Source organism: Labrus bergylta, chromosome 1 (assembly GCF_963930695.1).
Source record: "Labrus bergylta chromosome 1, fLabBer1.1, whole genome shotgun sequence".
Taxonomy (NCBI): Eukaryota; Metazoa; Chordata; class Actinopteri; order Labriformes; family Labridae; genus Labrus; species Labrus bergylta.
The window spans coordinates 19,830,266-19,855,578 of NC_089195.1; the positions used below are offsets into that span (position 1 = coordinate 19,830,266).

General features: G+C 39.4%; 1 protein-coding gene across 1 annotated transcript in view; it reads left to right on the forward strand.

The window, feature by feature from the left end:
- The first annotated feature begins 2,073 nt into the window (after nt 1-2,073).
- The window catches only part of LOC109990884 (collagen alpha-1(XI) chain-like), a 45,111-nt gene continuing 21,871 nt past the window's right edge, over nt 2,074-25,313 (forward strand). Inside the window, exons 1-14 of the mRNA XM_065955946.1 lie at nt 2,074-2,511; nt 17,362-17,529; nt 17,729-17,820; nt 18,868-18,989; nt 19,145-19,307; nt 20,362-20,484; nt 22,506-22,625; nt 22,757-22,885; nt 23,012-23,059; nt 23,940-23,981; nt 24,150-24,212; nt 24,304-24,378; nt 24,949-25,032; nt 25,120-25,176. Coding sequence (XP_065812018.1) covers nt 2,433-2,511; nt 17,362-17,529; nt 17,729-17,820; nt 18,868-18,989; nt 19,145-19,307; nt 20,362-20,484; nt 22,506-22,625; nt 22,757-22,885; nt 23,012-23,059; nt 23,940-23,981; nt 24,150-24,212; nt 24,304-24,378; nt 24,949-25,032; nt 25,120-25,176 — 1,365 coding nt within the window. The 5' untranslated portion in view covers nt 2,074-2,432. The remainder of the gene's footprint in view (nt 2,512-17,361; nt 17,530-17,728; nt 17,821-18,867; nt 18,990-19,144; nt 19,308-20,361; nt 20,485-22,505; nt 22,626-22,756; nt 22,886-23,011; nt 23,060-23,939; nt 23,982-24,149; nt 24,213-24,303; nt 24,379-24,948; nt 25,033-25,119; nt 25,177-25,313) is intronic.

Sequence of the window (25,313 nt, forward strand, 5' to 3'; positions counted from 1 at the left end):
GAGAACCGCACTAAGAGGATAAAAGAAAGAGAGAGAGAGAGAGAGAGAGAGAGAGAGAGAGAGAGAGAGAGAGAGTCACATGGGCGCATATCCCCGAGAGATTATCTATTACACGCTTTGGTAGCTCGGTCAACCCCATAAGCAGCTTCGCATCGCCCGTGCTTCTTTGTAGTATTAAACGGGACACATCCTCTAATCTTAACTTTTTTTTTTCCACAATAACAATATACTCAAAGTGCGGATAAAACTAATAAAATCAAAAGGAAGTCGCTTGTCGGTCAGTGCTCGCTCGGTAAAGAGATTTGGCGCCTCCCAGTGGTCAGAATTCATATTCCCCAAATGTGTCCACCGGCACTCAATGAATTCTGTAACTCTGGCTACATTTTACATGTTGGTTCCTGATAATGTTTTTTTTTTTGCAAAATCTTAAATCCACATGATGACTTTACAGAAATGTGTCATAATAGTTATGATTATGGACAACAAAATAGGTTCAACCGTATATCACAAACATAAGCACAACACTTTTCACCTCAATTTGGATTCCAGAGGCCTTCATAGTAAATTATATTGGATGTGTGTATATTTCTTCTGTTTGTCTAATCTCTGTTGTTAATGCCCCCCCCCCTCCCCCTTCTCACTCTAACACACACACACACACACACACACAGAATTGAGCAAAAAAGTGTAGCTGCCAGTCATAAGTTAAAGGCAACCTGGTGTCTCGGGAAATATGCCTGGAATCCATTTTGTTCTCCCTCTGTATGTATGAGCACCTGAGGTCAATGTTACTTCTGTTACCAAAAAAGGAATTTATCATTAGTGGCTAAAGATGGTAAACTAAAGATGTGTTGTTTTCTTAATGCTATCATTACTAAAATAACTGAGATTGTATTGTTTTTGAAACAAGTGTTGTCAAAAAATATTGAAGCATTGATCATGTTGACAACCTTACACTGTCTTTTACTTTAAATGTAAACCTTAAACTATCCCTCCATCTCAGTGCACGTTGCATCGTGTGACAGTCTGAAGTTGTTTTTATTTATTTTTTAAAACAATTTTAGTTTTCTTCAATTTATTTACCAAATTGACTTCATATTTTATTTATACAAGTTTTCTGTTATGTCAAGATCCTTTTTCTACATTTTTCTTAAAAAATAAAACAATTCATCTGCTCACAGTCCAGAGGACACAGTGAGTCTTAAACAATACAGACAATGTTAATGGAAGCTGAAGCAGTACAGCGGATACCTGCAGGCTCACATAGGTAATCCTGTGAATGTATATGCATGTGTGTGCATGTACTGAGCTCTGATGCTGTCAAACTCTTCAAACCAATAGACTTTTCCTAAAATCCCCTCAAACGTTCTTTTTTTTCCTTTTTTTTTCTCTTGGACTTTTCCACATTGGAGACAAAGAATAACAGACCATTGAAATGGAAAGCAAGCAGCAGCTTTTGGTTTTTTACAGGACAAAATATGGAGTGTGTGTTCGTGTGTGTGCGTGTTTTTGAAGAGTGTGTGGTGGGCAAAGACAGACAGGCACTGGAATTTGGAATCCGCAGCAACATATTTTTATTAGTTGGGCAGCACCTTTGTCCTGTTCTGGCATGCTTTGTGTGTGTGTGTGTGTGTGTGTGTGTGTGTGTGTGTGTGTGTGTGTGTGTGTGTGTGTGTGTGTGTGTGTAAAGACAGAAGGAATAGAAAATCAAAAAGGCTATGGCACAGGCATTTACTGTTCATGTTGGATATTTTGTATATGTACCATATAAACTTTGCCAGCAGGTTTAGTCCATCATTGAAACTTGTTACAACCTTTATAGTCGATGGTTACAGCGTTATGTGCCAGTGATTGCCACTACGTGCCCGTTTGCGCGGTAGTGAGTCTGATGAAGACACCACATATAGCCCCTTAAATCACTCAGCTACAAGTTCTTCTAATAATGACATGGGCGGTAATTATGTTGCTGTACAGCCCACGAGCTCAAACCAAGAGGCTCCAAAGAGGGAGGGAGGGGTCACCCCGGAGGAGAGAGGGAGGAAGGGGAGGTGGTGGAGGAGGAGGAGGGAAGAGAAAGTGAGGAAAGTTGTTGGCGGGTGAAGGAGGAAAAAGCCTTCCAAGATTAAGAGATTTCTTTTTCTCCCGCTAGTCCTTCTTCACCATCCGTCCACTACGAGGAAAACGCACCTGAGAGTAGTACATGGGCTGCAAAAAGTTCACCTCTCATTAAGTGTATCCCTATCTATGCGCGCGCGCGCCCTTAATTCCCGTCTGTGCAGTGCGCGTGCAGACGCAGGGGTGCGAGTCATCAAGTTTCCTTACTGTGATACTGCTCTCGCGTGAGCTGAAGTTCCCCTGACTGCAGGTGTCCAGCGGAGCGCAGAGGAGCCAGGAGAGAAATATTGGCAGCTTCATCGATAGCTTCTAATGCAATGATGGATCGATGGAGCACCGTGCGCGAGACGTGGGTTCTGTGGCTGCTCGTGACGGTGTTTTACACCTCATATGCAGGTAGGCTACAATATCTACATTTTTTTATTTGGTTAATTTAGCAAATAATTATATCTGGCTAGCAGTTCCTCATTATGTTATAGCTGATGTAAAATGTTTATTTAGTTCATTTTCCCACCTTTGTTCCACTATTCTCTCCTGCTCGAACTGTGTTGCATCAGTTGTCACCACCTGCCCTCAAGGCACCTATGGGTAATGAAGTCTGCATTTTTTTCCATCTTCAACTTAAGTTTTGCCCTTTACAGTAGCCTAAACACACACTGTCATTTGTGTAGTTTTGGGTTTGTGTACATTAGTTTATTTTGTCAGGAAAAGTTGAGTTAAAATATCCCCTCTCCTCCCTCAAAAACCTCTCATGTGTCTTCTTCCTCATAACTTCCAGAAAAAATGGCCTTGTCTTTGGTCTCCACTTTGACTAATGATTTTGTCATGGCAGGTCATGCAGGCCTGCAGCTTGTTGAACTGAGGCACCTTCTTCTAGGGTCCTTGAGCCCGATACTCTTGCTAGCCAGTCATAAGACAGAGGTCTATATGTCTAGACTTGTTCCATACCTGCTGCTGTATCAGTCTGTGTTCTTATACAGCAGCCTACAGGGTATCTAACCTGTACAGCTGGGTAAAGGAAAACAGACTGAGGCAACGTAAAGTGAGCTATGCTGTACCTTACTGGGAATGCTTGGTTTGATAAAGCAGCCCCCGGTGCTGCTCTTGAACAATATGAGGAGGGTGGGCTAGAGAGGGGAGTTAGTGATGTTTTTCAAGAGTTAGTGCATTAGGTGCTAGTGTGAGTCAAGGTGTTTATGCAAGCTTTATCATGAATATGGTTTTGAATCTATTTTAGATTGTGAAGCCTGCAGAAAATACCCTCATACACTTAGTTCTGTTCTCTTGAGGAACCATGTTTGCATAATAAAAAGGGATTATGCTTCAAACTTCATTTTTGACCTTGAAAAAGTATTTTAAAACGTGAAGCTGAGTTGGAGCTTTTATTCATGTAACATGACCTTAATTATGGAATACATATTGTGTGTGTGTGTGTGTGTGTGTGTGTGTGTGTGTGTGTGTGTGTGTGTGTATATATATATATATATATATATATATTGGCTAGGTGAAGTTACTTCTTGGAGCCTTGCTGTCAGCAGTAAGGTTACTATGCACCTAAAGATGACCTCTGCTAGAGAGCCAAACATGTATTCTAATAAAAGTTGAGCATCATATTTCATTCTTGACACTGGAAACAGCAATTTGCATAACAGGCTCAACTCAAGATGTGATCTGCTGATGAAGATTATGTAATGAGACTAAACATTTCAGACCAGCTACTAAATGGACTCTCAGGTGAGACTGTTTTTAGTCAGACACACATGATTGCCATATGGGCTTTATGGGCCCACAAAAAGTTCTTTATGATCTCTCCATTCAGAAAAAAGGAAAAGTCTTTGAGATTCTCGAGGCTGAACCACATTACATGAATCTGTTGTTGTCCTCTTTTAATTGCTCCTTTTCCCAGGCCTCCTTCGGCTTCAGACAGAGCTTAATCAGCGATTCCCAATGATAGTCAGTCAGCAGGTGAGTTGGCAGAGGCTCCACCATGCTGTAGCCACCTGCTCTGTCTGAGAAGACATAAGAAAGCTGAAAAGTATTTATACAAAGTCTCCAATAGCTAGTTTTATCCACATGGTTATGTTCAGGTGATTAACAGAAGTGTTTCCTTTTGGCGGCTTATTGATGTTAATTTGATCATGTCTCACAAAACTTTAAAAAACTTTGCACAGAGGTTCCTAGGCGCTCTTTGCAGTTTAATTATGCCTTTTTATCACCTTGCAACTCACACACATTTTGGGTCAAACCTCTCTCTGTCTGTGAAGGTCATTACTGCAGTGACTAATGTGACCTCTGGACCTTAAGGATCGTCTGAGGTCAAACTAGCTCAGGGTGTGAACCCTGTAGCATCTAACACCTGGCGGTCAGTGAAGTTGGAAACAAATATTTGAATGTGAATTATCCTGATGGAAAAGTGAGAAAAAAGTGTCACACACAGAGACAGAAAAACAAACAATAATGATAGCGTTCACTCTGTATGATTTGTACTTTCGTTTTGCTCTTGCGTTTCTCCTCTACTACAGGACAAACTCTTTCATAACAGCCATCATTTACTGTCTGCTGTTACACGTTACTCTCGATTTTTTTTCGCTTGCTGTCAAATGGGTTCACACACCTGGCTGTCAGCAGGTTTGGTGTAAATTATCATCATAGTTACCTGAGAAATGTGGTCAAGTTACGGTCAAGCATGTCACTGTATGGCCTAAGGTGTTTGAGGCACTTACCTGGCTCACTTTCTGTGTGTAACCTGTGCCTTCAGGAAGTTGAAGGCCAGAGTGATCAATTTGTATTGCTTTTAAAGAATTAAAAGTATTCATTAGTCAAAGACACGTTTTCCAATATAGCCTGGTTGCCAATGACAGGTAGCAAAACTTTAGCATCCTAAGTCCAAAGCCTTCCTGCTATATTATAAATTAGATGCTTCCAGTAGTAGTCTAGTCCAGAATGCTTGTATTTGTATGATTATTTAAAGTAGGACAGATTTTGTCTTGTGAAAAGCGTTAATGCAGAAAAAGCTACATTTACACTCCGAAGCCCGAAGGATTAATAAGGATTTATTTTTCAGAACAATTTTTTGTTTCGCTGGAATCATTTCTTTCTTCAAATATGGCAAATGACAGCTGAAGGAAGCCAACAGCGGACCGGCTTACCTCCGGGTAGTAGTGGAGAGGTCTCTGAGGCGGTATCAGGCACTCTTGTGTGGTAGTGGTTAAAGTTGGAAAAGAGAGAAAAGGCAGAGAAAAGGCAGAGTAGAAGACAACGACACGTTTCAGCGAAATAGTTTTATGCTTCCTTTTTGTGGAATCCTGCGTCATGTAGCGTGTTGGTCCTAAATGAAAAAACTTTAAAAAGATACAGTGGACTGAAAAAAGTTTACAAAAGAGGTTCACAAATCTATTTCTTCATTAAGGCCTGGAAAACTCACGGCTTTCAGTTTAAAAATCCAAAAAGTTTCTCTCTGGAGACTTGATCACCCTCTCTTGCGTTTGGTCTGATGTGCTCAATGCGTTCGGCTCTTTCATTGCTGGAGTGATGTAGGTTGCAGTGTCTTGCCATGGGATAATCCATGTTGTTTGTTTTGATTCTGTTTTTGTGTTCAGTGATGCGGTCCTTTAGTCTGCGTTTAGTACGTCCTACATTAAAACATCCACAGGGGCAGGTGAGGCAGTATCCGACATTGGTGTTGTTACAATGGATAATATCCTTGCGTTGGTGTGTGTGCTTCGCTTTTAGATCTGTGAATGTTTGGGTACGTATGATCTTGTTGCAGTGTTAACAGTTGTCGCATTTGTAGGTGCCAACAGGTTTTTTGAGCCATGTATTGTTTTTGTCCGTCAGTAGGTAGCTTTGTACCAGCTTGGTACCAACCAGAGAGCACCTTATAACACAGAATGTTAACTGACACACAGTAAGCACACTAGCTTAAACTCATTGATGGCAAAATACCGATTCCAATGTGACGTTTTCATGTCCTTGAACTGACCTTCAAAACAACAATGACAAAAACACAATTTAGACATATCACATCTTTCGGAATAGAAGTGAACCCGGATGTGATGGAAGAAGGTGTTTATGATTTAATTTATTGGTTGATGTTAAGTTTGCAAAAAAATTTGAAGAGAATGAGAATTTGTATATCATAGGGTTCCCCCCTTAGGAGTGACATCAATTGGTTCACAGAAAAAGACTTTGTTAAAAGGTTCAGGATATAAAAAGCTTCTCTTTACAACAACTGTCAGTGGTAATTAGTTACAAATGTTGATTAGGAGTAAAATACTCGTTGCATGAATTCAGACTGAGCTGTTCACACTGAGATGCCTTTTGGAAGGAGGTGAGAACTATGATATAGTAAAACTCCACATTTAGTCAAAGTGTTTCGTAAAAAAAAAAATCAATGATCTGAGTTGCATCTGAGCAATAGAATTCAGAATCTGAATTGTGTCCTAACATTGCCTCTGTTGTGTGTTGCTTTGCTATTTCTATATGCTGTTTTATTTACTGGCAAAAACAATTGTTAAGTCTTCCAATTTAACCCTAGTCCTCCAGGGAACAATTTAAGATAAATAAATAAAAATCAGCATGTCTCTGTATAGTTTGAAATTTGAAAGTACGATCGTATTCCCACACAGCAGTCAGTGGTGTTTCCGCAGGTGGTTTTGATTTGACAGCTGATGGGAAACACCTGCTCTGACATCATTGATTGGGAGATGGCCAGAGGCGCAAGCTTTTCTTCTACATGTGATTCACTGCAGGATTCATCTTAAGATATTACAAAGCCCGTAAGCTGCATCCCTCTAGGGATGGAAACGTTGGGCACACCACCACTTTGGCCAAGACTGAACTATTTCAACAATGGTTGGATGGATTAACGTCATTTCTTGTACATACATTGTCATCATGATAAAGTGTTATATCTATAGTAATCAGGTAAATTTCATCCAACATCCTCATATGGTCAAATATGACAAGACAAATATGTCTTCAATAATTGGGTTCACAAACCTGAACCCTACTTTTCAAAGGCACAGTTGCTGCTTCCTGGGCTTAGCGCCACACTAGACAGTCGACATTTGTTTCAAGAAATACAAACAAGCTGAAGTCTAAGTGAAATCTTTACCATAGTTGTGTTATAAATTAAAGGTTTTGCATTATACTAAATACTGTGTGCTATTGTGTGTTTTGAATGTCATGCAAGTTCAAGCTTGCTGTGTTATCTACCGGTTTTTAGACATGAATGGAGAGAACTTGACTGATCTTACCTTAACCATAGCTCTAATTTTTTCCCCTGGGCTAGCATGCCAGGTCATACCAGGTCAAAAAAAATGTATATTTCCAATAGTTTTACAAATGATGTTTTTAGCAAAAGTGAATGATGACAATAGGTGGACTTCCACCCACCTTTTTAATGTGTCCACAAAATTAGCAAGACAGAAATGTGTCTAAATGTCTAAAAGGTGCTCCTTTAACGCATTACACTTGTCTTCTGCAATTATTAAATGGACAAAATAGAGCTTGCATGCTGAATACAAAAGATCGTCAAAGACAATTGGTGCTAAAACCAAAAGTAAACACTGTAAACATGAGGAAGTCAGTGCTTGAAACCAACCAATTGCTGATGAAAGATTTGGTAAATGTTAAAAAGACTTGAGCTTGTATATCGTTTTTTTCTAGTCTTCTGACAACTCAAAGCACTTTTACAGTTCAGGTTGCACCTACTCATTCACAAAGTGATTATCTGAACTTCTCAAGTTGTTAATTAGACTGAAAACAATGCATTGCGCAGACAGGAAGTCTTGGTGGGAAGTTAATATGGCTAACCACTGGCTTCACCTGAGTTGTTTGTATCGGCATCAGCTGATACCTGATTGATTCTGAGATTGGGTTTGGTGTAACAGGTATTTTTATTACTGATGATAATAAAAAACTCCATTGGCTTTGACTGTGAAAGATAAATGTTTTAAGTAACCTGTACATAATGGTATGTACGTTTATAAGAGATGCATCTTCACTACTGAATTTACTAGGCAACACATTTCAAAATCAATTTAACACAACTTTAAATTCAGACTAGCGGGGGGTTTCCTGTAGCAAGACATGACGTAAAAAGAACGACGCGGAATTAGCAGATACTGCAACGGAGTCTGCTGTATGACTATAATGGGAATATCTGCCTTTATATCAATGCTATGCGCAGTTCATCAGAATCACAATATCAACTAAAGAGCGGAGAAAAACATACTGCTGAATAGAAAACATGTAGCAGTTTAACTACGTGAACAGAGGTCGTAGAGGTCGTGTGCATACAGTCTATGCACCGTGCTGTGGCCACTGGGTAATAATGTTACCTCCCTCTCGCTCGAGGCGAATTATCCTGATAAAATTCTGCTGCTTTCTCACATCAGCTTACTAGGACTTTTTGTGGAAAAGATACTAGAGGTCTGGCAGGAGAAACTCTGGATAAAGTCAGAGTGTAAAATCGGCCTGTTCTCGTTCACACATACAGCTCCTCCTGCAAATATCAAAAGTCTTTTAGGAGGTTTCTGCTAGTTTGAAAGCCCTACAAGTAAGCAGTGCTAGCACCACCAGCCTTCAGTCCTTCTTGCAGGTTAACATCCCCATGCCTGTGCGGAATTTAGTTGCCCAAGATGAGTATTTAATTTTAACCTGACAGCCTACATACAACTTTATCTCCACTTTCAAGATCAAAATATTCCGAGACGCTCCACGTTACGAGATACAACCTGTCCACTGTACTGCTTTATATCCTTCTCATTGACTAGTTATTCTGGTGCTGACTCGTGAGGGAGTTAATCATTTAGTCTGCTGATCATACATATCCCTAGTCTTTGCAGCATGTGATTTTCTTTTTGCTCATATCTTTGTCTTATAAGCACAACTTCTATTTTTCTAATGGAGTTTTGGCTGAGTGATAAAGGATATCAATTGCAAATTTTAAGTCAGTTTCTCTGATCATTTCTCAGTCAACATTTGCTGGACATTTGGCTGACCAGTTAAACCTGCTTTTGTTCTGATGTAAAGATGTTGCTTCTTACATGTAACACAAAACAGTTCAAAGAGCACATAAATAAGATGCTAATGACCATTTTTGTCATTACTTCACCCTAACACTTTGCACTCCAGCAAAGTAGGTCTGCATGCCATAAATCCTTTTTATGTCTGAAAATAAACTCGTTCTTTGTTGTCCAAAAAAAATCAAATTCACTGTATGATGCAACATCCAACAATAATAGAGCACAGAGCCACAAAAAGCACTGTGTAACTGTCCGTGAAGACTTGGAGCCCTCTGCCTGACAAATATTGATCCAGTCTTTGATCTGTGTTTGAGGGGAAACACTGACTTTGTTGGAGTGAATGTATGTAAAAACATTTGTTGTTCATTTGGAACATGACGAGAGATGACTTTGAGATGTTAAGCTTTGAGATCAAGTGTCAACATGGGCGCCACAGATTCCTAAAAGGAGATAAAGCACACATGTTTGTCAGTCTTTTAGCTTTTTATCTAATCTCAGTGTCACCATTCATTAGGGTTCATCATTTGTTTGGTACACTTTTATTTATTTATAACAGACTATAACCAGAAAAAAAATAGATCAAAAAATGAATTAGCTGCATTGTGCATTCACTGGTCAAATAAATGACCAGATGAGGGAAAAACTATTATAAATCACAATCACAAATTACAGTGCGAGTTTGTGGAATGAAATACACCAATGGTTGCAGCTACATAAGGATTTCGTTTGGGAACCCCAAACTGCTCCGGCACTCTTTCATGTGCAGTCCCTCACTCTTACATCTCTCCATTAATGTATGACTGTAGGATCCTGTTTGTGCAAGTGTGTGTATTCTTGGCCTATGTGTGAGTAACATGTTCGAAAGAACAGAGTGTAAAATTGTAATTACCCCTGAGGGATTAATAAAGTATGCCTTCTTCCTTCTTGTATGTATTATTGGAGTCATAATGGGTTTTGGAGATGTACTGGGGTGCATTATTTTTTTAAGTTTTGTAAAGTTTTGCTCATGAATGTTAATTTAGGAGGCAAGATAGTAGGAACACCTTGGTGGTCATAATGTTATGGCTGATTGGTGTTCGTAGTTTATGAATGGAAAAGGACCCAGTATGGACCCTTGTGGACACAAAAAAGAAGATAAACCATTATATTTAACACATTGCACTCTGCCACTCAAGCAGTTTTTCAAACCATTAAACAATTTTTGGAGACAATCCTCAGTTAGTCAACCCTTTTTAAGAGCAGTGTTGAAGGTCTTAGATATGAAAACTGCAACAGTTTTTTAATTCAATGGCATTTCTGTATTTCAAATAAGACCTTTATTGTAGCAGAAGATGTACTTTGTCATTAAGTATAGTTATTCTGTATGCAAAGAAAAGTTTGTGTTGGACGCTGTTGATCACAGCCAGCTGAACTGGGAAGAAAGAAAACATATGGTTCCTCTATGCTATTCTTCCCTGTCGTCTCTTCTCTGGTTTTCATCTAGCTCTTTTAATCTTTCTCCTAGTTCATTCTCAGAGGAGAGCCATGTAGATGTCTGAGAGAGATGTTTGAGAAAAGCTGGAGAGTAACATACGCAAAGGACTGAAATGACAGGCTCCTGGGGCAAACAGTGTGTGGGGGATTTTTGTGAGTTTCTTGTTCACTTGTGTAGGTGTTTCAACTAAACATCCGTTTTGTTTCTGCAAAAGGCATGTTATTGCATTCTTCGCCATTACTGAGTTAATGACAGACTAATCACTAGCACACACATATAACCACACACGTACACAAAAAAACACTTACCCTGTCTTCCCTCATACAGTACTCACACACAAAGACACACAAACACAGACACACATCTGGTTTCAGGAAAATTCAAAGTCTTTCCAATACAGTGCCTGTTAAGTGGTATTTTTGACAGCGTCATGTTTTTGTCTGTTTGTCTGCTTTGCTGACCCACTTTTTTGGTGTCCCTACACCACACAATTGTCCTCACAATGCTATGATTTGTAGTTTGAAAAAGACCTTTGAGGATCAAATCATCGCAGGGTTTTTTACGAAATTGAAGCCAATGTTTGGACACAATGGCATATTTCAGAGTCGTCTTCATGTTTAAGTCTCTTGGAGGGATTTTTGTAATTAGTCTGGCCTTCTGCAGGTGAAGCAGATGATTGGTTTTGGTCAAATGACAAAGTTGGACTTTCAAAAACATTCTACTGCGGGGTTGTAAAAAATCCTTGTTTGTGTTGTCTCTATCACCATGATTATTGAAGAAGTCCTCCACCGTTTACCAACCTTGAATGAACAATGAGCACCATCAAAGTGGACTCAAAATAGGCTACTTCTGATTTATCTGGGCTAGATTTCATAGTTTTGCACACACAACTACTACAAGGTCAAAGTTAAAGGTCATCATTTTTACCTCGTAATAAGTTTGGGCTTATAGGACTGGTTTGGTTATTAGGAAAATTCCTGATGGCCTGTCCAGCTGACTGGAGAGTCTGTTCCTCAGGTGGTCAAGTGGTTTGTCCTTAAAGCCTAGGGTTGGCATCCGAAGGTGAAAACTCAGCCTAAAACTCTAAAAAAAGTCACATGTTGTTCTTGTAGATTTTTCAGTTGAAGCTTACTTTGCTCTGCTTTATGTTCAGGCTTACTTTTTGACATACTCTGCATGTGTCTGCATGTTGATCATGGTGCCCCTCATACCAAAGTTTAGAGAGCCTCAGGATAACAGCAGCAACTGATGGAGACCAGAACACGACCATATTGTGTATGTACTGCAAATTGTATGCTGTATGTGTATATGTGGTGTGTGTATATGCATGACCCGTTGATGCTGTTTTATTGCTTTTATATTCTCATGAATCAACAGTACAGGGAAACACTGAAGTGTCGAAGGGCATTCAGAGAAAGAGCAAAGTTTCCATGTCTCATCTTGTCCCCTGCTGCATTCAGATGTCAGTGCTAACAATCATTTCTTGGTATGTACAGCTGAAACTCCTCGTCTTTAACACACTGATCTTTTTTTTTTAACACAAAGGATCAGTGTCCCGGAGAGAACCCATGCATGCACGGGGAAAAGTGGTAAAGAAAATGGATGGATGGATCGGTGTCACTAAATGGAACTATGGCTCCAATGTGCAATCACCTGGCGCAACCTTGAAGCCTAAATATGGTTTTAAAAAAGGTCATGCTAATGTTCAACCAAAAATAACAACCCCCCTGTATATTGTAATGCTATCCTATAGATAGCATTACAATATATTCGTAGGTACTGGGTTATGGGGTAAAAAAAAAACATGCACGAGCATCAAGGTTTTTGTCATGCTCATTTAAAACGTGTCCATAGTAATAGACTTTTGCAATGGATCTTTGATATAAATTAATGAGAGGACTGAGGTAAAGTTGGACGTTTTTGTAAAACTGTTTATCTTCTTGTTGGAAGTTCAATGAAAGTATGTTTAAGAGACTCATGATGGTACACAAAATATGGCAGTATCACTAGAAATATCTTAGATTAAATTGTGATGCAGAGGGAACAATGTTTTATGTCACTTGATAGTAAAAATATATAAAGAATAATTGTTTGTAAAATCAATCAGAGGACTTTTAAAGTAAAGTTTGACATTTTTGCATATCAGCTTCGTTGTTTTCTTGCTGAAAGTTCGATGACAAGATTTACAGTACTGTTCAGTGATTGCGTTAGTTGTAGTCAGTGTAAGGCAATTTGTTTCTGCCTATGTACAGTAGGGCTGTTGATGCTTACTCTTAATTTGAAAATTCTAAATGTACAGCCTATCAGCACTGCAGTGCCATCGGGCTGTCTGAAGGAGTTCGCCATTTGATCTACGCTCTCATCATAACTTGACCATTGCATGCTTTCGACCTCAGTAAATGAAGACAGTAATGCTGTGGCAACAGCGAGGGTGCGATTCAGAAGATTTAATCTAACATGAGGGAGACTCCTATCTCTGCAGACAGCTGTGGTGGAGAGCCTCAGGGTGAGCGAGATATCCGAAACTCTCCAAACTGGCTCGCAAATATTTGTGTGTACTTGGAACCTCTGTGTGCTCTAAATGGGTGTTCTCATCAGAATGTGAAGTTTTAAACAAGGACATAGCTACACAAGATCCTGATCAAGTTGATAGACTTCTCTGGCAAACATATATAGAAATAAGTCTTTTCGGACAGTCATCAGGCTGTTGGTTACGGTTGGATGAAGTAATGAAAATGTTTGGGTGACGTCACTGTGACTACATCCATATTTTATATAGTCTACGCTCGAGTCACATATTTAAAGAACAAAAAAAGGAGTGGTATCAAAATTCAAACAATAACAGAGGACATGTGCAGAGGCTTCTATGAGGTCACTTCACTGATCCATTAATGAAGTGGGTTTTTTTAACAGGATATTGTCTTGCACCCATTATTAGTCTGTGCCATATCATGAAGCTGCCATGACTTAACTGACAGGAATTTGCTTTGGTAAAACAAAAACAGAAGTGCAACCTCAAGAAACAGAAAAAAACACTTTGAAAAATAAACAATGTGTTTGCTGTTAATTTGTTTATTAATCCATGTGTACAGGACTAACAGTCCAGGCAGATGTTTTAACTAGTGGGGGATTCTTCTCTGGTTAATTTTAAGACTGTGACGTGTGATGTCATATTGGATTCTGTTACAAGTTATGGTTTCTATTATCTATGGGACTAAATGTTATTATAGAGACATATCAAATGTTAATGTTAATTTTTTCACTGGACAACACACCTCCACAGTCACATAAAATGGAAAAGCATGTGTGGGTGTGAGTTTAAGAAAGGCACACATTTGTCTCTGCTTTGTCTGAACAATAAGCAACATCTTTTTGTGTGAATGAACAGTAGTATATACTGTGCACTTCAACTATCCAATTAGAGTTTCCTTGCAGGCTGTAGATGCATATCAGTGGTAGACTGTAGTAACCACATAGAGAATGTCTACAAACAAAGATCTGACATAAAGAGTTATTTAAAGTATTTATTCAGTGTTTCCTCTAGGCAATTTGCCAGTTAGGTAGTAGCTGGCTTGCAGTTGCAGCACATGCTGTGTAGTGTAGTCAGACAAAAACTCCAAAGGAGGTGTGTGCATTTAGGGGCTAGAGCATATGTTTTTGGACAGAACACAGCGCTCTGTAACAGAATTTGTTCGTGTAAGTTTGCAGCTACAGACTACAGCAGGTTGTTGATTTAATTACCATAAGAGACAGTCAAGGTGAGATGAATAAAAGTTGTGTGTGAAACAAAGTAACAATACACAATGAAACATCAACACTTTACTACATGTCTCTGTATGAAAGCCTAAGAAAACCTTGTGTAAAAATATATTTTAAAAGGCTGAATTTACTTACTATTTGTACAGTGAATGATCCACGGATCACTTGCGGCCCAAACCCTGGGGAGTGATACGAACTGAGCATCCAACAGCAACTGGTGCTGTTGTTGGATCTCACATAGAGACGCAGGTGGATTTGAATTTAAAAAATAAATTCTACAATCGCAGTTAAGGCGGAGGGAGAGTGTTGTCAAGGCGCCGCCTCTACTATATAGCGCTGCAGGAAAGTTTGTGAAATAGCAGCATGGCATGCCTAGGTGTGGCCTATCACAGTTACTGTACCAAGCTATTGTTTTGTTTTTAGATCACCAAAGATCTGTCCTGTTAACACGAGAAAACAACTTTTGTTTTAGAGATAACAAGAAAGATTAGCCAGGATTTCAAGAAAAGAACTATAAATTCTTGTCATCATGGGAAAATTAAGTTACTAAAATGTATGGATGTGTGTCTGCTTAGAGTTTCAATAGAAACCTTATTGTTATACTGTAGAATAATTCAGTGTTGTTGACATCAAGGCAGAGCTGAAAGTCAAACAAAGTAAATGTCTGTTTGGTTTTCTATTGCCACTAATGTATTGGTGGAAACTCCTTTACCACTCCTTAAATAGAATGTACTTCAAGTACTATTGGGTGCTTACTTAGGTTTCAGAGATACGTATGATATTATTAAACACCGACTATGTATCATATTTAGCTGCAGTGTATATACTGTTTATTTCTTGTTTGTATGACACCATGAACTCTGAAGCTGCAGGGAGCAATAGGATCACAAATCAATGACAACAAAAAATGTGCTAACATCAACTTTTTAAGACTTTTCTCTGCTCATATAGAAACAAAAAATCTCTGGCAGCTTTAATTTCACAATATTTGCTGTATCAGTAAATAACATTGAAGACAGAGCTGACAGAATGCCAGCAGGCAAGCTGTGCTGTCAGACAGATGGAGAACTGAAAATATAGGCAGCTAATACATCTGGCACTCAGACTGGGACATCATGCCAACCTCTTTGTCTTGTGTGCCTGCACGTGTGCACTTGTGTGTGTGTGTGTGTGTGTGTGTGTGTGTGTGTGTGTGTGTGTGTGTGTGTTTGTGTGTGTGCGCGCACGTGTGTGTGTGCGTTGAAAGGTGCGAGACAGATGGAGGGTTTACGTAAGCTGCAGAAATACGTGTGAAAAGAAGCCATACCAGTAGAGGCATGCCCTCCTCTGCTCTCCCCTACCATCTATTACTTCCCTTCTTTCCCTTTTTACCCCTTCATCTCCTCTTGCACATTTTTTCTCCTGTCCTTTCCCCAGACTTGTCTTTAATATCCCATCTTTTTCTGCTTAGTCCACCTCATAGATTTCTGTGAGCATTGTGTCTACTCTGTTCAAAAGAATGTTTGTACATATGATTTGCATTTCTGCTCAAGCTGCCGCCCTGACCGCATCTTAGGCATTTCAAATGTCTGTGTGCGTGTGCACGCTCAGGCTCCATTATTGTTGAACATGTGTTCATTACCTCCCTCTGATATCAGTCTTTGTTGTGTGATGCAGACTTTTGCTTTTGGGTGTTATTATGTTTACACCAAGCTTCTGCAACAAGTATGTGTCCTTAAGAGAGACTAGCATCCTACAAAGACTGAGACTGACAAAAAGCACATGGTCTGACTGATAAACTTTGTCATTAGTTTGTTTACAAGGTAGTTCAATTACAAGACCAGCATGTCTGAGGGGTTACATCACAGAAAAACATGCAGGTGTGTAAATTAAAAGAAAGTGTTCACTTTGTTTGAACATGTATTTATGATGCACTGCTTTTTTCAGCCCTTATATCATTACATGGAAGTTTTCATTGAGTGTCAATCATATACTACAGTTAGATAAATTGATTTGCCTTGCTTTGTGAAACTCATTCTTTCAATGGAAAGGCAACGTCAGGCTTTACTCATAACTCTGTAAAACACTGCTCTCCAGGTAGAACATGTTGGCGTAGCTAAGCATGAAATTCCTCCAAAACAGCTGACTCCTTAGCTCTTTCCAAGGTAGCTACTTCCTTCTTCTTTTCCTCAAAATGGCATCCTGGAGCACTGCTGATGCATAACTGTGTGCAGCCCTGGATCAATCACATTGTGATAGCTCCTCAAGCTATTAAAAGCTATTTAAATTCACAATATTTAAGCTACTGCTATGAGAAATGTTTTTCAGTCAATGACTTGGTGCTAAATTCTAAAATGCAAAGCCATTAAGTAGAGATTGTTTGGCTTAAATTATTCAAATATAGATTCTCTGGACAATGATGTGATATTTGTCACTTTCAAACGGTTTGCCATGAAAAGGTTTCGATATGATTTGATTCAGGGGCCTGCGATCAATTTATGATTTGACCTAAAAAAGAGCAATTTTGACAATTTTATTACTGAAACATTTCTGACATTCAAAATTAAACATTCTTCTTTTTAACAAGAGACAACAAAAACCTGTGTAGAAATACGTGTATCTCATGTAGTTTTGTGTGACATTATGGGATTTTAATTGGATGAAATCTGTGACACATCGTGAGGCAGTGAAGAACTGACTTTAGTTTTTGTTTTACTGGAATCGTGGTTTCGCTACATAGAGTAGAATGCACAGAAATAATTGCTTCGTCCTGTTTACCGTTAAATAACGTTGACTGATGGATCATTGAACCCCTAGTTGTCACACACGTGAACAAGCACAGTTAGAAAATGATTTGGTGCTGAAGCTCAAGTTAAATTATGTCAAATGTTTGACACATGCTGCTGGATGCAGAGAAGATGAACCTGCTTGATGCCAGAGAGACCTGCAGATTGGTAAATCCTACCAGCCTTCTCAGTTAAAATGTGTTTGATCTCTTTCCAGCCAATCCTATTGATGTCCTGAAGGTTCTGGAGCTGTCAGAGGATATGGAGGGCGTGTCGCTGGAGTCAGGACTGTGCACCAGCAGGGAGGGACGCGAGGAGACAGACCTCTCCTATAAGATCGACAAGAAGATTCAACTTAGCGCGCCCTCAAAACAACTCTTCCCTGGTAGGTATAATATGACTATGTGTGGGTATGTATAATCCATCCATACATTTTCTACCTCACTATCTGGGCTGGGTCAGGGTGTCAGCAGGCGAAGCAGGTTGCCACAGACATCCCTCTCCCCAAATGTAAATCATTAAGTGTGTTTATGAATGTATTTGGTCACAGAAGCAGGTGATGACTCTGTGTGCATCTTCCACAGATTCATCGTTCCCTATGAATTTCTCCGTGATGGCGACAGTGAGAGCTGTTAAAGGCTCGCAGGCCTTCCTCCTCTCTATTTATGACTCGCAGGTACGCATCAAACACACTGCATCACATCAGGATGTTCAAACCAGATGTTCACTCATCATGTTAACAGAGGTGGGGTGGCATGAAGTATGGATGCACAAACACATGAATGAATAGCATTTATTTAGCCTCTCTATCTCCATTGATCATATCAACTTAAAATACCATTATTAAAGTAACTCAGAGATGTATTTCCTGGTTACATTCTAAGCACTAAGAAAAGTAAATGTGCTACATTAAGAAAGCTGCTAGAGGCTTGTGAAAAACAGCCTTAATAGACCTGTGTCTAAAAGAGCAAATATCTAATAATAGTGAAGGATTTTTGGGGTGGCAAATCAGAATGCAAGGTTGGCTCTAGCCACCTCCTGGATCTGCCCATGCATGTTTTATATTCAACAACTCTGCTTGTTTTGTGTATATTATCTTCTCATTCTGTCTACCAGGTTTACCCCCCGTTTAAGTACAAACTGCAGCTTCTCATAAAAGAGCAAAGCGAAATTACCACCAACAGTCACAAATTATTGTCTTTATGGTCTGACTAGCTACTCTTTCCTTTTCTACTCCAGAAAAAAAAAGAAGATTGTTTTCAACTTTGACATCTCTGCAATTGTCTTCCTGCAAAGACTTTCTTCTTACTAGTTTCCAGAGCGAGACGCCCCCTTGAGCGAGACTTCTGTTTCTGGTTTAACAGAAAGGGATGTCACTTACAAAAGGGGTCAGTCTCTGTTGGAATCCTGTTGTTGGGCACAAAAAAAACCAATCTGGGCCCTTAAGTGGCAAAAACAAAAAAGCACTTTAAAAAGCAAGGCAAGGAAGGTTTTTTTCAAATAGCAAAACTGCAAGAAGCAATTTAAAATGCTTCACACAAAACATCAAGTTACAAAATAAAAAAGTAAAAGTTACAGTTCAGTGTTATTCATGCAGCATTAAAATGTCAATAGAATATGAAATAGATTGAAAATATATAGTAGAATGAAACCCCTTGTCTAATAATCATTTTATCCCATCGTCCCTCCTTCAGTATGTTCTATTTGTCTCTGTGTCTCTTAGGGCACGCAGCAACTAGGTGTGGAGATCGGTCGTTCTCCTGTCTTCCTCTATGAGGACCATGAGGGTCAGCCCCCACCTGAACTCTACCCCACCTTTAGAAAGATCAATCTGGCTGATGGCAAGTGGGTAACTACACACAATAAAAACAGAGAAAACCTGTCACACAGTTTCACATTGTCCTTGCATTCACAACGTTTTCATGATTTGTCTTCGCCTTGAAAGCCTACTCAGGAAAGTTGGAACAGAGCTGAATGTCTTCTTCTCTGCTTTCTGCCAGGTGGCACAGAGTCGCCTACAGTGTGGAGGGTCAGTCTGTGACTCTGTACCTGGACTGTGTCAAACTGGACACCTTGGAGCTGCTCAGAGGTTTTGACCCACATGTCAGCATCGAGGGAGTGACAGTGTTTGGGACAAGACTGCTTGATGAAGGCGTGTTTGAGGTAGGTCTGTGTTCACAGGAACACATTGGAGGGGTTAAAAGCTGAAGAGGAAATGATTTGAAGTGAAACGGTCACAGTTTCGCTCACATTTAATGAAAAAAAACTAAGTTAATCTCCTCCACATCATCCCCTGTGTTAAGAATAAACTCATTTGGCTTTCAAACAAAACTTGGCAAAAAAACGAAAACACATGATCGGTTCCTTGTGTGTCTTGTAAGGAAGTGTCTCTGCTTGTTGCAGCTTGTTTGATTTCTCCATCAAAGGGGGACAATGAATAAACAAACAGACCTGTCTTGTTCGCTGCCCTCCAGTGGTTGGGAGGGTATACTGCTCCTTTACTTCTGCTTCAAACCTTCAGTGCAGATTATTAAATGTTTGCAGTAAAAGCTGTGACAATTAGTTTGGCTTATAGAGTCCTTATTATTTAAATATTTCTTATCTGCAGTTTTTGCAGAATTCCACTTTAGCTTAAACTCACGAATTACTGAATGTTTTTCACAACAACTTCTGGACATAAACTCCTTCAATTTCTCTGTTAAATATATTTCAACTTGTATACATTCCGTTTCTGTTGTTGTCTTCAGCAGTGGGAGGTCATTTTGACAGATCCTGTCGGTGACCTTTGTTTTCAGTATAATGTCAGGTGGTCCATCTGTTTAAATGGGCAACACCCAGGCCTTGTTTTGTCTTGGGCTCTCTTCCATGTGTGTGGATGTGTAAAAATTGAGCAGAGGAAGGAAGAGTTTGGCCGAAATATGCTGGCAGCAAGTTTAGTCTGAAGCTCTGGAGACGATTAAGTGCAGCGCAGCGATTAAAAGAAAAGAAAAGAAAAGCAGCCTGTTTAGCCACTTTGATCATACTTAATGAACACATACGGTCAAAGATGAAGACAGATGGTATGACATGTCATTCATATATGTGACAACTTATAGCACAGCGAGGGAGAGTGATGAGAAGCATAATATTATGTGACACCTCATGTGCATTCCTTATGGTCATATGGTTTCACTAATGTGTGATGAGTCACAGATTTGCACGTTTTTTTCTGACACAGGGAGACATCCAGCAGCTGCTGATTGTTGAAGACCCAAGGGCAGCAGAGACCTACTGTCAGGACTACATCCCAGACTGTGACGCACCTTTGCCCTACAACACCATATTAGCAGAGGCTGAGGAGGTAAGTCCACTTGGCATTTCCTGAACTTGTAAGTTCGTTTTCAACATTCGTCATTAGGGGTGGGAATTGCAGGGTAACTCAGGATATCATACCATACCATACCATGCCATGCCATGTCATACCGTAGCTGACACATTGTCCACAATAACGAAAATACCATGGTACAGCTATAAGAAAAAAAACACAATATCTGATTAACTTAAGGATATAATTACACTTTATCCTTTAACTTCTTTGTACCACTTTCCCACATTTATTTTTCTTCTATGCCACTGTTAACTTTTTCTTTGGCCAATTAACTTCTTTCATGTTTCTCTTACATCATTAACAACCCCATGAGGAGTCATGAAGGGGAGATGCAGTGATTCAAATTGGAATTGAACACTGTGAGAGAGCAGTAATGTTTTTAAAGTTAAATTATGGATATTTGTCACTATACAATGGGTAGATACTGTTTTAGAGCAACGAAGGTTACCTGATTTCTCTTTAAATGTTGTGTAATGTAGTAAATGGCAGCATTTATTTTCTCTCCGAGCATAAATTTAAGGCTAAGCAAACATAATTAATCAATTTCATGTTGAAGATCAGGCTTAAGGCCTACAGACACACAGACATGGGTGTCAAAATTGACTGCGGGCTGAGGTGCTGCAAATGTTAACTCAGCTTGTTTCCAGGTGCTCGGCTCGTTTTTTTAGGATGAGTTATTGACAGCTGTGATTATGCAAGAGCTGATTCAGAGCATTCCATTTCAGCTGCAGCAATCTTGATTGCAAGCAGAAATTCCTCAAAGATGCTTAAAAACCAACCCATACTGATCAACTTTTCTGATTTACAAGACCTGAATCAGAATGGATGGAATCTGATTGGGAGGAGGTCCAGACACTTTTGCCAGATAAATGAATTAGTTTGGTTTACATGTTATTTAAGTCCCCATTCTAACAGCCAATCACAGAAGGCTTAACCGCATGTCAGCCTGAACGCACAATGATCAATGGGATCCCAATAAATCCTACCTGCTAGGTTTCCCATGTAACAACCTCTGTGAGGCATCTCAGGTGTAAGATGTTGTAAATCCCCCCCCCCCCCGGGGTTCATTTGTAGGAGTAAAACCATTACAGTTATTTATGAACAGTTTAGAGGGCATGTATGACAGAAGACGAATGTTTTCATTATTGTCTGTCATAATTTTTCACACTGCGATTGTCGTAAATTAAAACTTCACCGCGGGCTGTGGATAAGACTCTTAGCATGGAATGTAAATGAGGCATTCAGCTCAAAACATTGTGGTTTTTATTATATTGATCCAATTTGCATGCGCAGAATTTGTCTACATCTGTTTCTACACTCAAAAACTTTCACCACTAGAAGCATCACTCAGATGTTTATTTAATGCTGATAGAATGATACAGTAAGTAATGAACAAAGTATTGAGTCATAAAAAAGCTGCATGTGTCCACCCAGCTCTCTTTTTTTTTTTTTTTTTAAGTTCTCTCTTATCTGTATCCTCTGATCTCTGTATTCAAAACACAAGACATGCTTTTGTGATACGTTGCCAGCTTCTCTGTGCCAATTCTCTGCTAGCCTGGGACGAGTTTCAAACCTTCCTCTGCTGCTGTTTGATTTATCATCCAGCTAACAGCTCAAAACACTTCAGGAATCCTGGTTGATGTGTGTTCTGTTGTTTTTATTTTAGCACCTTCACCAGGTTATCAGCAGGAAGAAGCCAACAGTAAACTTGAGATGTAAACACTCTGTGTTCTAATGACGCCATCATGCTTCAACATGATGCCTCAAAGGAGCAAATATAAATAACAAAAACTTAACTTTATGTGTGCCACATGTGGGCTTTTTTCTAAGGTCTGTTTGCCAGAAAGCACTACAAGAAGAATCTGATATTTCAATGGGTTCTTTCATTATATTTATGCACATTTTAACATACACATAAACCCATGTATTAATGTTATTAATGTGTTTTTTTGGGGACCTTTTTACACCAATATTGATTTTTTTATGGCCTTCAGGTGGAGAGAGTCCCAAAGAAACACGTATTCGAAGAGTTCGAGGAGTTTGACTACAGTGACCTCTATGATGAGCTCTCTGTTTCTACGGTGACCTCAGGCCCTAACGTCACAGAGTACGAGGTGAGACTCATCAGGATGAAAAGCAGCATAAGCTAATTGTTCACATGTCGTCTTTACCTCCTTACTTCTTTTTTCACCTTTTTTTCCTCCACATTTCACACAACTGAAATTTGCGTGTGTTTGTTGGACAGATCATTGAGTATGAAGACTACGACAACACAACAGAATACTACCATGTTAATGAGTATGAATATGAAGAAGAAGATGACGATCGCTACGGACCGGCCGAGAGAGAACGGGAGATGTCTCTTAACACGCAGGTATTATCCAAACTGTGTCGCAATGAGATCTTTACAGTTAAATTGAAGGATAAAGTTAACAGATTAGAAAACTACCCAGCTCTGCATTAATACCGTGTTCAAAGTCTTTGTTCATCTTCTTGTAAGGATTTACCAGAGAAAGGAGAAAAAGGAGCGCCTGGCCAGCTGGGAGCGGTAAGAAAAACTATTAAGAAGCTTCATATTGATTTGAAAGTTTTGAACTGTTAATCATGGTCAATGTGTTGAGTTTGACATTTTTAAGCACCAGAAGGAAGTCATCGATCAAATATACTTGTTCTTTGATCCAATAAGACATCTATCTCATATCTATAGTAGGTGTTTCTGGGTTGACCTGTGGATTCTTTATTAAGATGATGAAAATAATTCAAGATTGACAGCTTGTGTGAAAACACGAGACAGCAGTGAAGACTCAGAAGCTCTGGATGTTACCTAACTTAACGATCGTTGTTTGCTGAAAGGGGGGACCAACATTGAGTTGTCAGAGATAAATTGGTATCAGTGTACGGGTTTGCCTATAAGAAACAGGAAACTGCTGTTCAGAAGTGCCACAGAGGTAAAAAAACACGGTTGGTTATATGAGAATTATATTTGGTCATTTTGGGAAAGCTGTCAATAACTGATGGGGATAATTTTATAGCGACACTGTTGTTTTGAATGACTTTGTAACTATTGTACGTTATTTTTAAGGTGCCCCATTTATTAATAAATCAAACACTAACATTTATGACTGTTATTTAGAGTCAGATTGTATCCAGTCAGATTGGTTTTCTTGAAAATTGAGGAATGGAAATTATCATCATAATGTCACGTTTTTTTTACCATCAAAAGTCCAAAAAATAATGTAAATGTGAAATATCCCACCCTTTACATTTTTTTCATGGATAAGTGAGAGCCTCAATCATCTCTCATTAGAAACTCTTCATGTTTAGGATTGTTAGGATAACAGTACAGGAAGTCAGGTTTTGATCTATAGTAGTATAACTGTCATGAAAAGTTAACAAAGAAATAGTTCATATCTGTATTGTTTCTGCAGGGAACACAGATTACCGGACCTTACGGGCCTCCAGGACCTGAGGTCAGTATATTTCTCTGCAAAAGAATATCACTTTTTCTCAATGTTCATGTGCAAAACAAGCCCTGCATGTAGGAATGGTGAAAAAAGTCATTGAGCTTATGGCACAAGAAACATTAAGCGCCTTTATTTTCAGCTATATTTTGTTTTTGTGGGTCTGTGTTTTTGCAGGGGGAGCCAGGGCCTCCAGGAATCACAGGACCTGTAGGACCTCGAGGAGACCCCGGGGAGCTGGTGAGGACTGTCACCTGTTTGCTCTGTGATTGACATGAGTCCACATTAAGTTAATGTCCCTTCATAACTCTCGTCCTCTGCCTCCTCTCAGGGCCCTCCAGGGCGACCAGGCCTTAACGGAGCTGATGGGATACCAGGACCCCCAGGAAACATAATGCTCATACCGGTAACATGAACACACTCCTTAGTGCCTGAGTCTTTACAATCTGCCATCAGGTTGCTATGGATGTTATTTGGAGCTAAAAACGCTTTGCTAGGCCTCAGGGTACATTTGAATGTTGTCATATTGTAACTGAGAAAGTGTATGGATCAGGATTTTTTGGATAAATTGGTTTGACTTTGCCATGATGTTCATCACTTAACACTTCAGATCCATTTTACAAAGAGGTGTCCATCTAATGTTTCAGACACTTTAGATTCATCTCCTCAGTGTATTACTGGATTTATTTGTTTGATCCATTTCTTTTTTTTGTAAATCAATTCATCAATGATTAACATTATTTCCATACTTACAAACTGTTCACAGACCCATTGTACTCTGTATGGAAGCATTTACATTTTGTGTTTCTTCACTTCATTATTCATAATAGCCCTTTAATTTCATTCATCTGTACCTTTTTTTGTATGCAGGATTTTGATGGCAGTGCTACATATTGACCACTGGGTGGGGTATTGACTTTAACTTAAAAGCATCTTGTCTCCATGTGTTTGTGTGTTTGTATGTGCATGTGTGTAGTTCCAGTCAGGAGGCGATCCAAAGATGGGTACTGTCGTGTCTGCACAGGAGGCGCAGGCTCAGGCCATCCTGCAGCAAACCAAGGTAGTCAAACTTCTGCAATATAACCATCACATCTTTAAAACATACAGTGAACTGATGTTGGACTGCTCTGTCTTCCTCCTCTTCTAGCTCGCTATGAAGGGACCTCCAGGGCCGCTCGGCCTCAGGGGAAGACCTGGACCACTAGTGAGTGAAATCATATCATATTATATTTGTTATGAACTGCTCCATACAAATACAGATTGGTTGATTGAATAAAGATTAAGGCAGCCGACATGTGTCAGACATTGAAAATAGTAATTGCCATCCTTATAAAGTAAAGC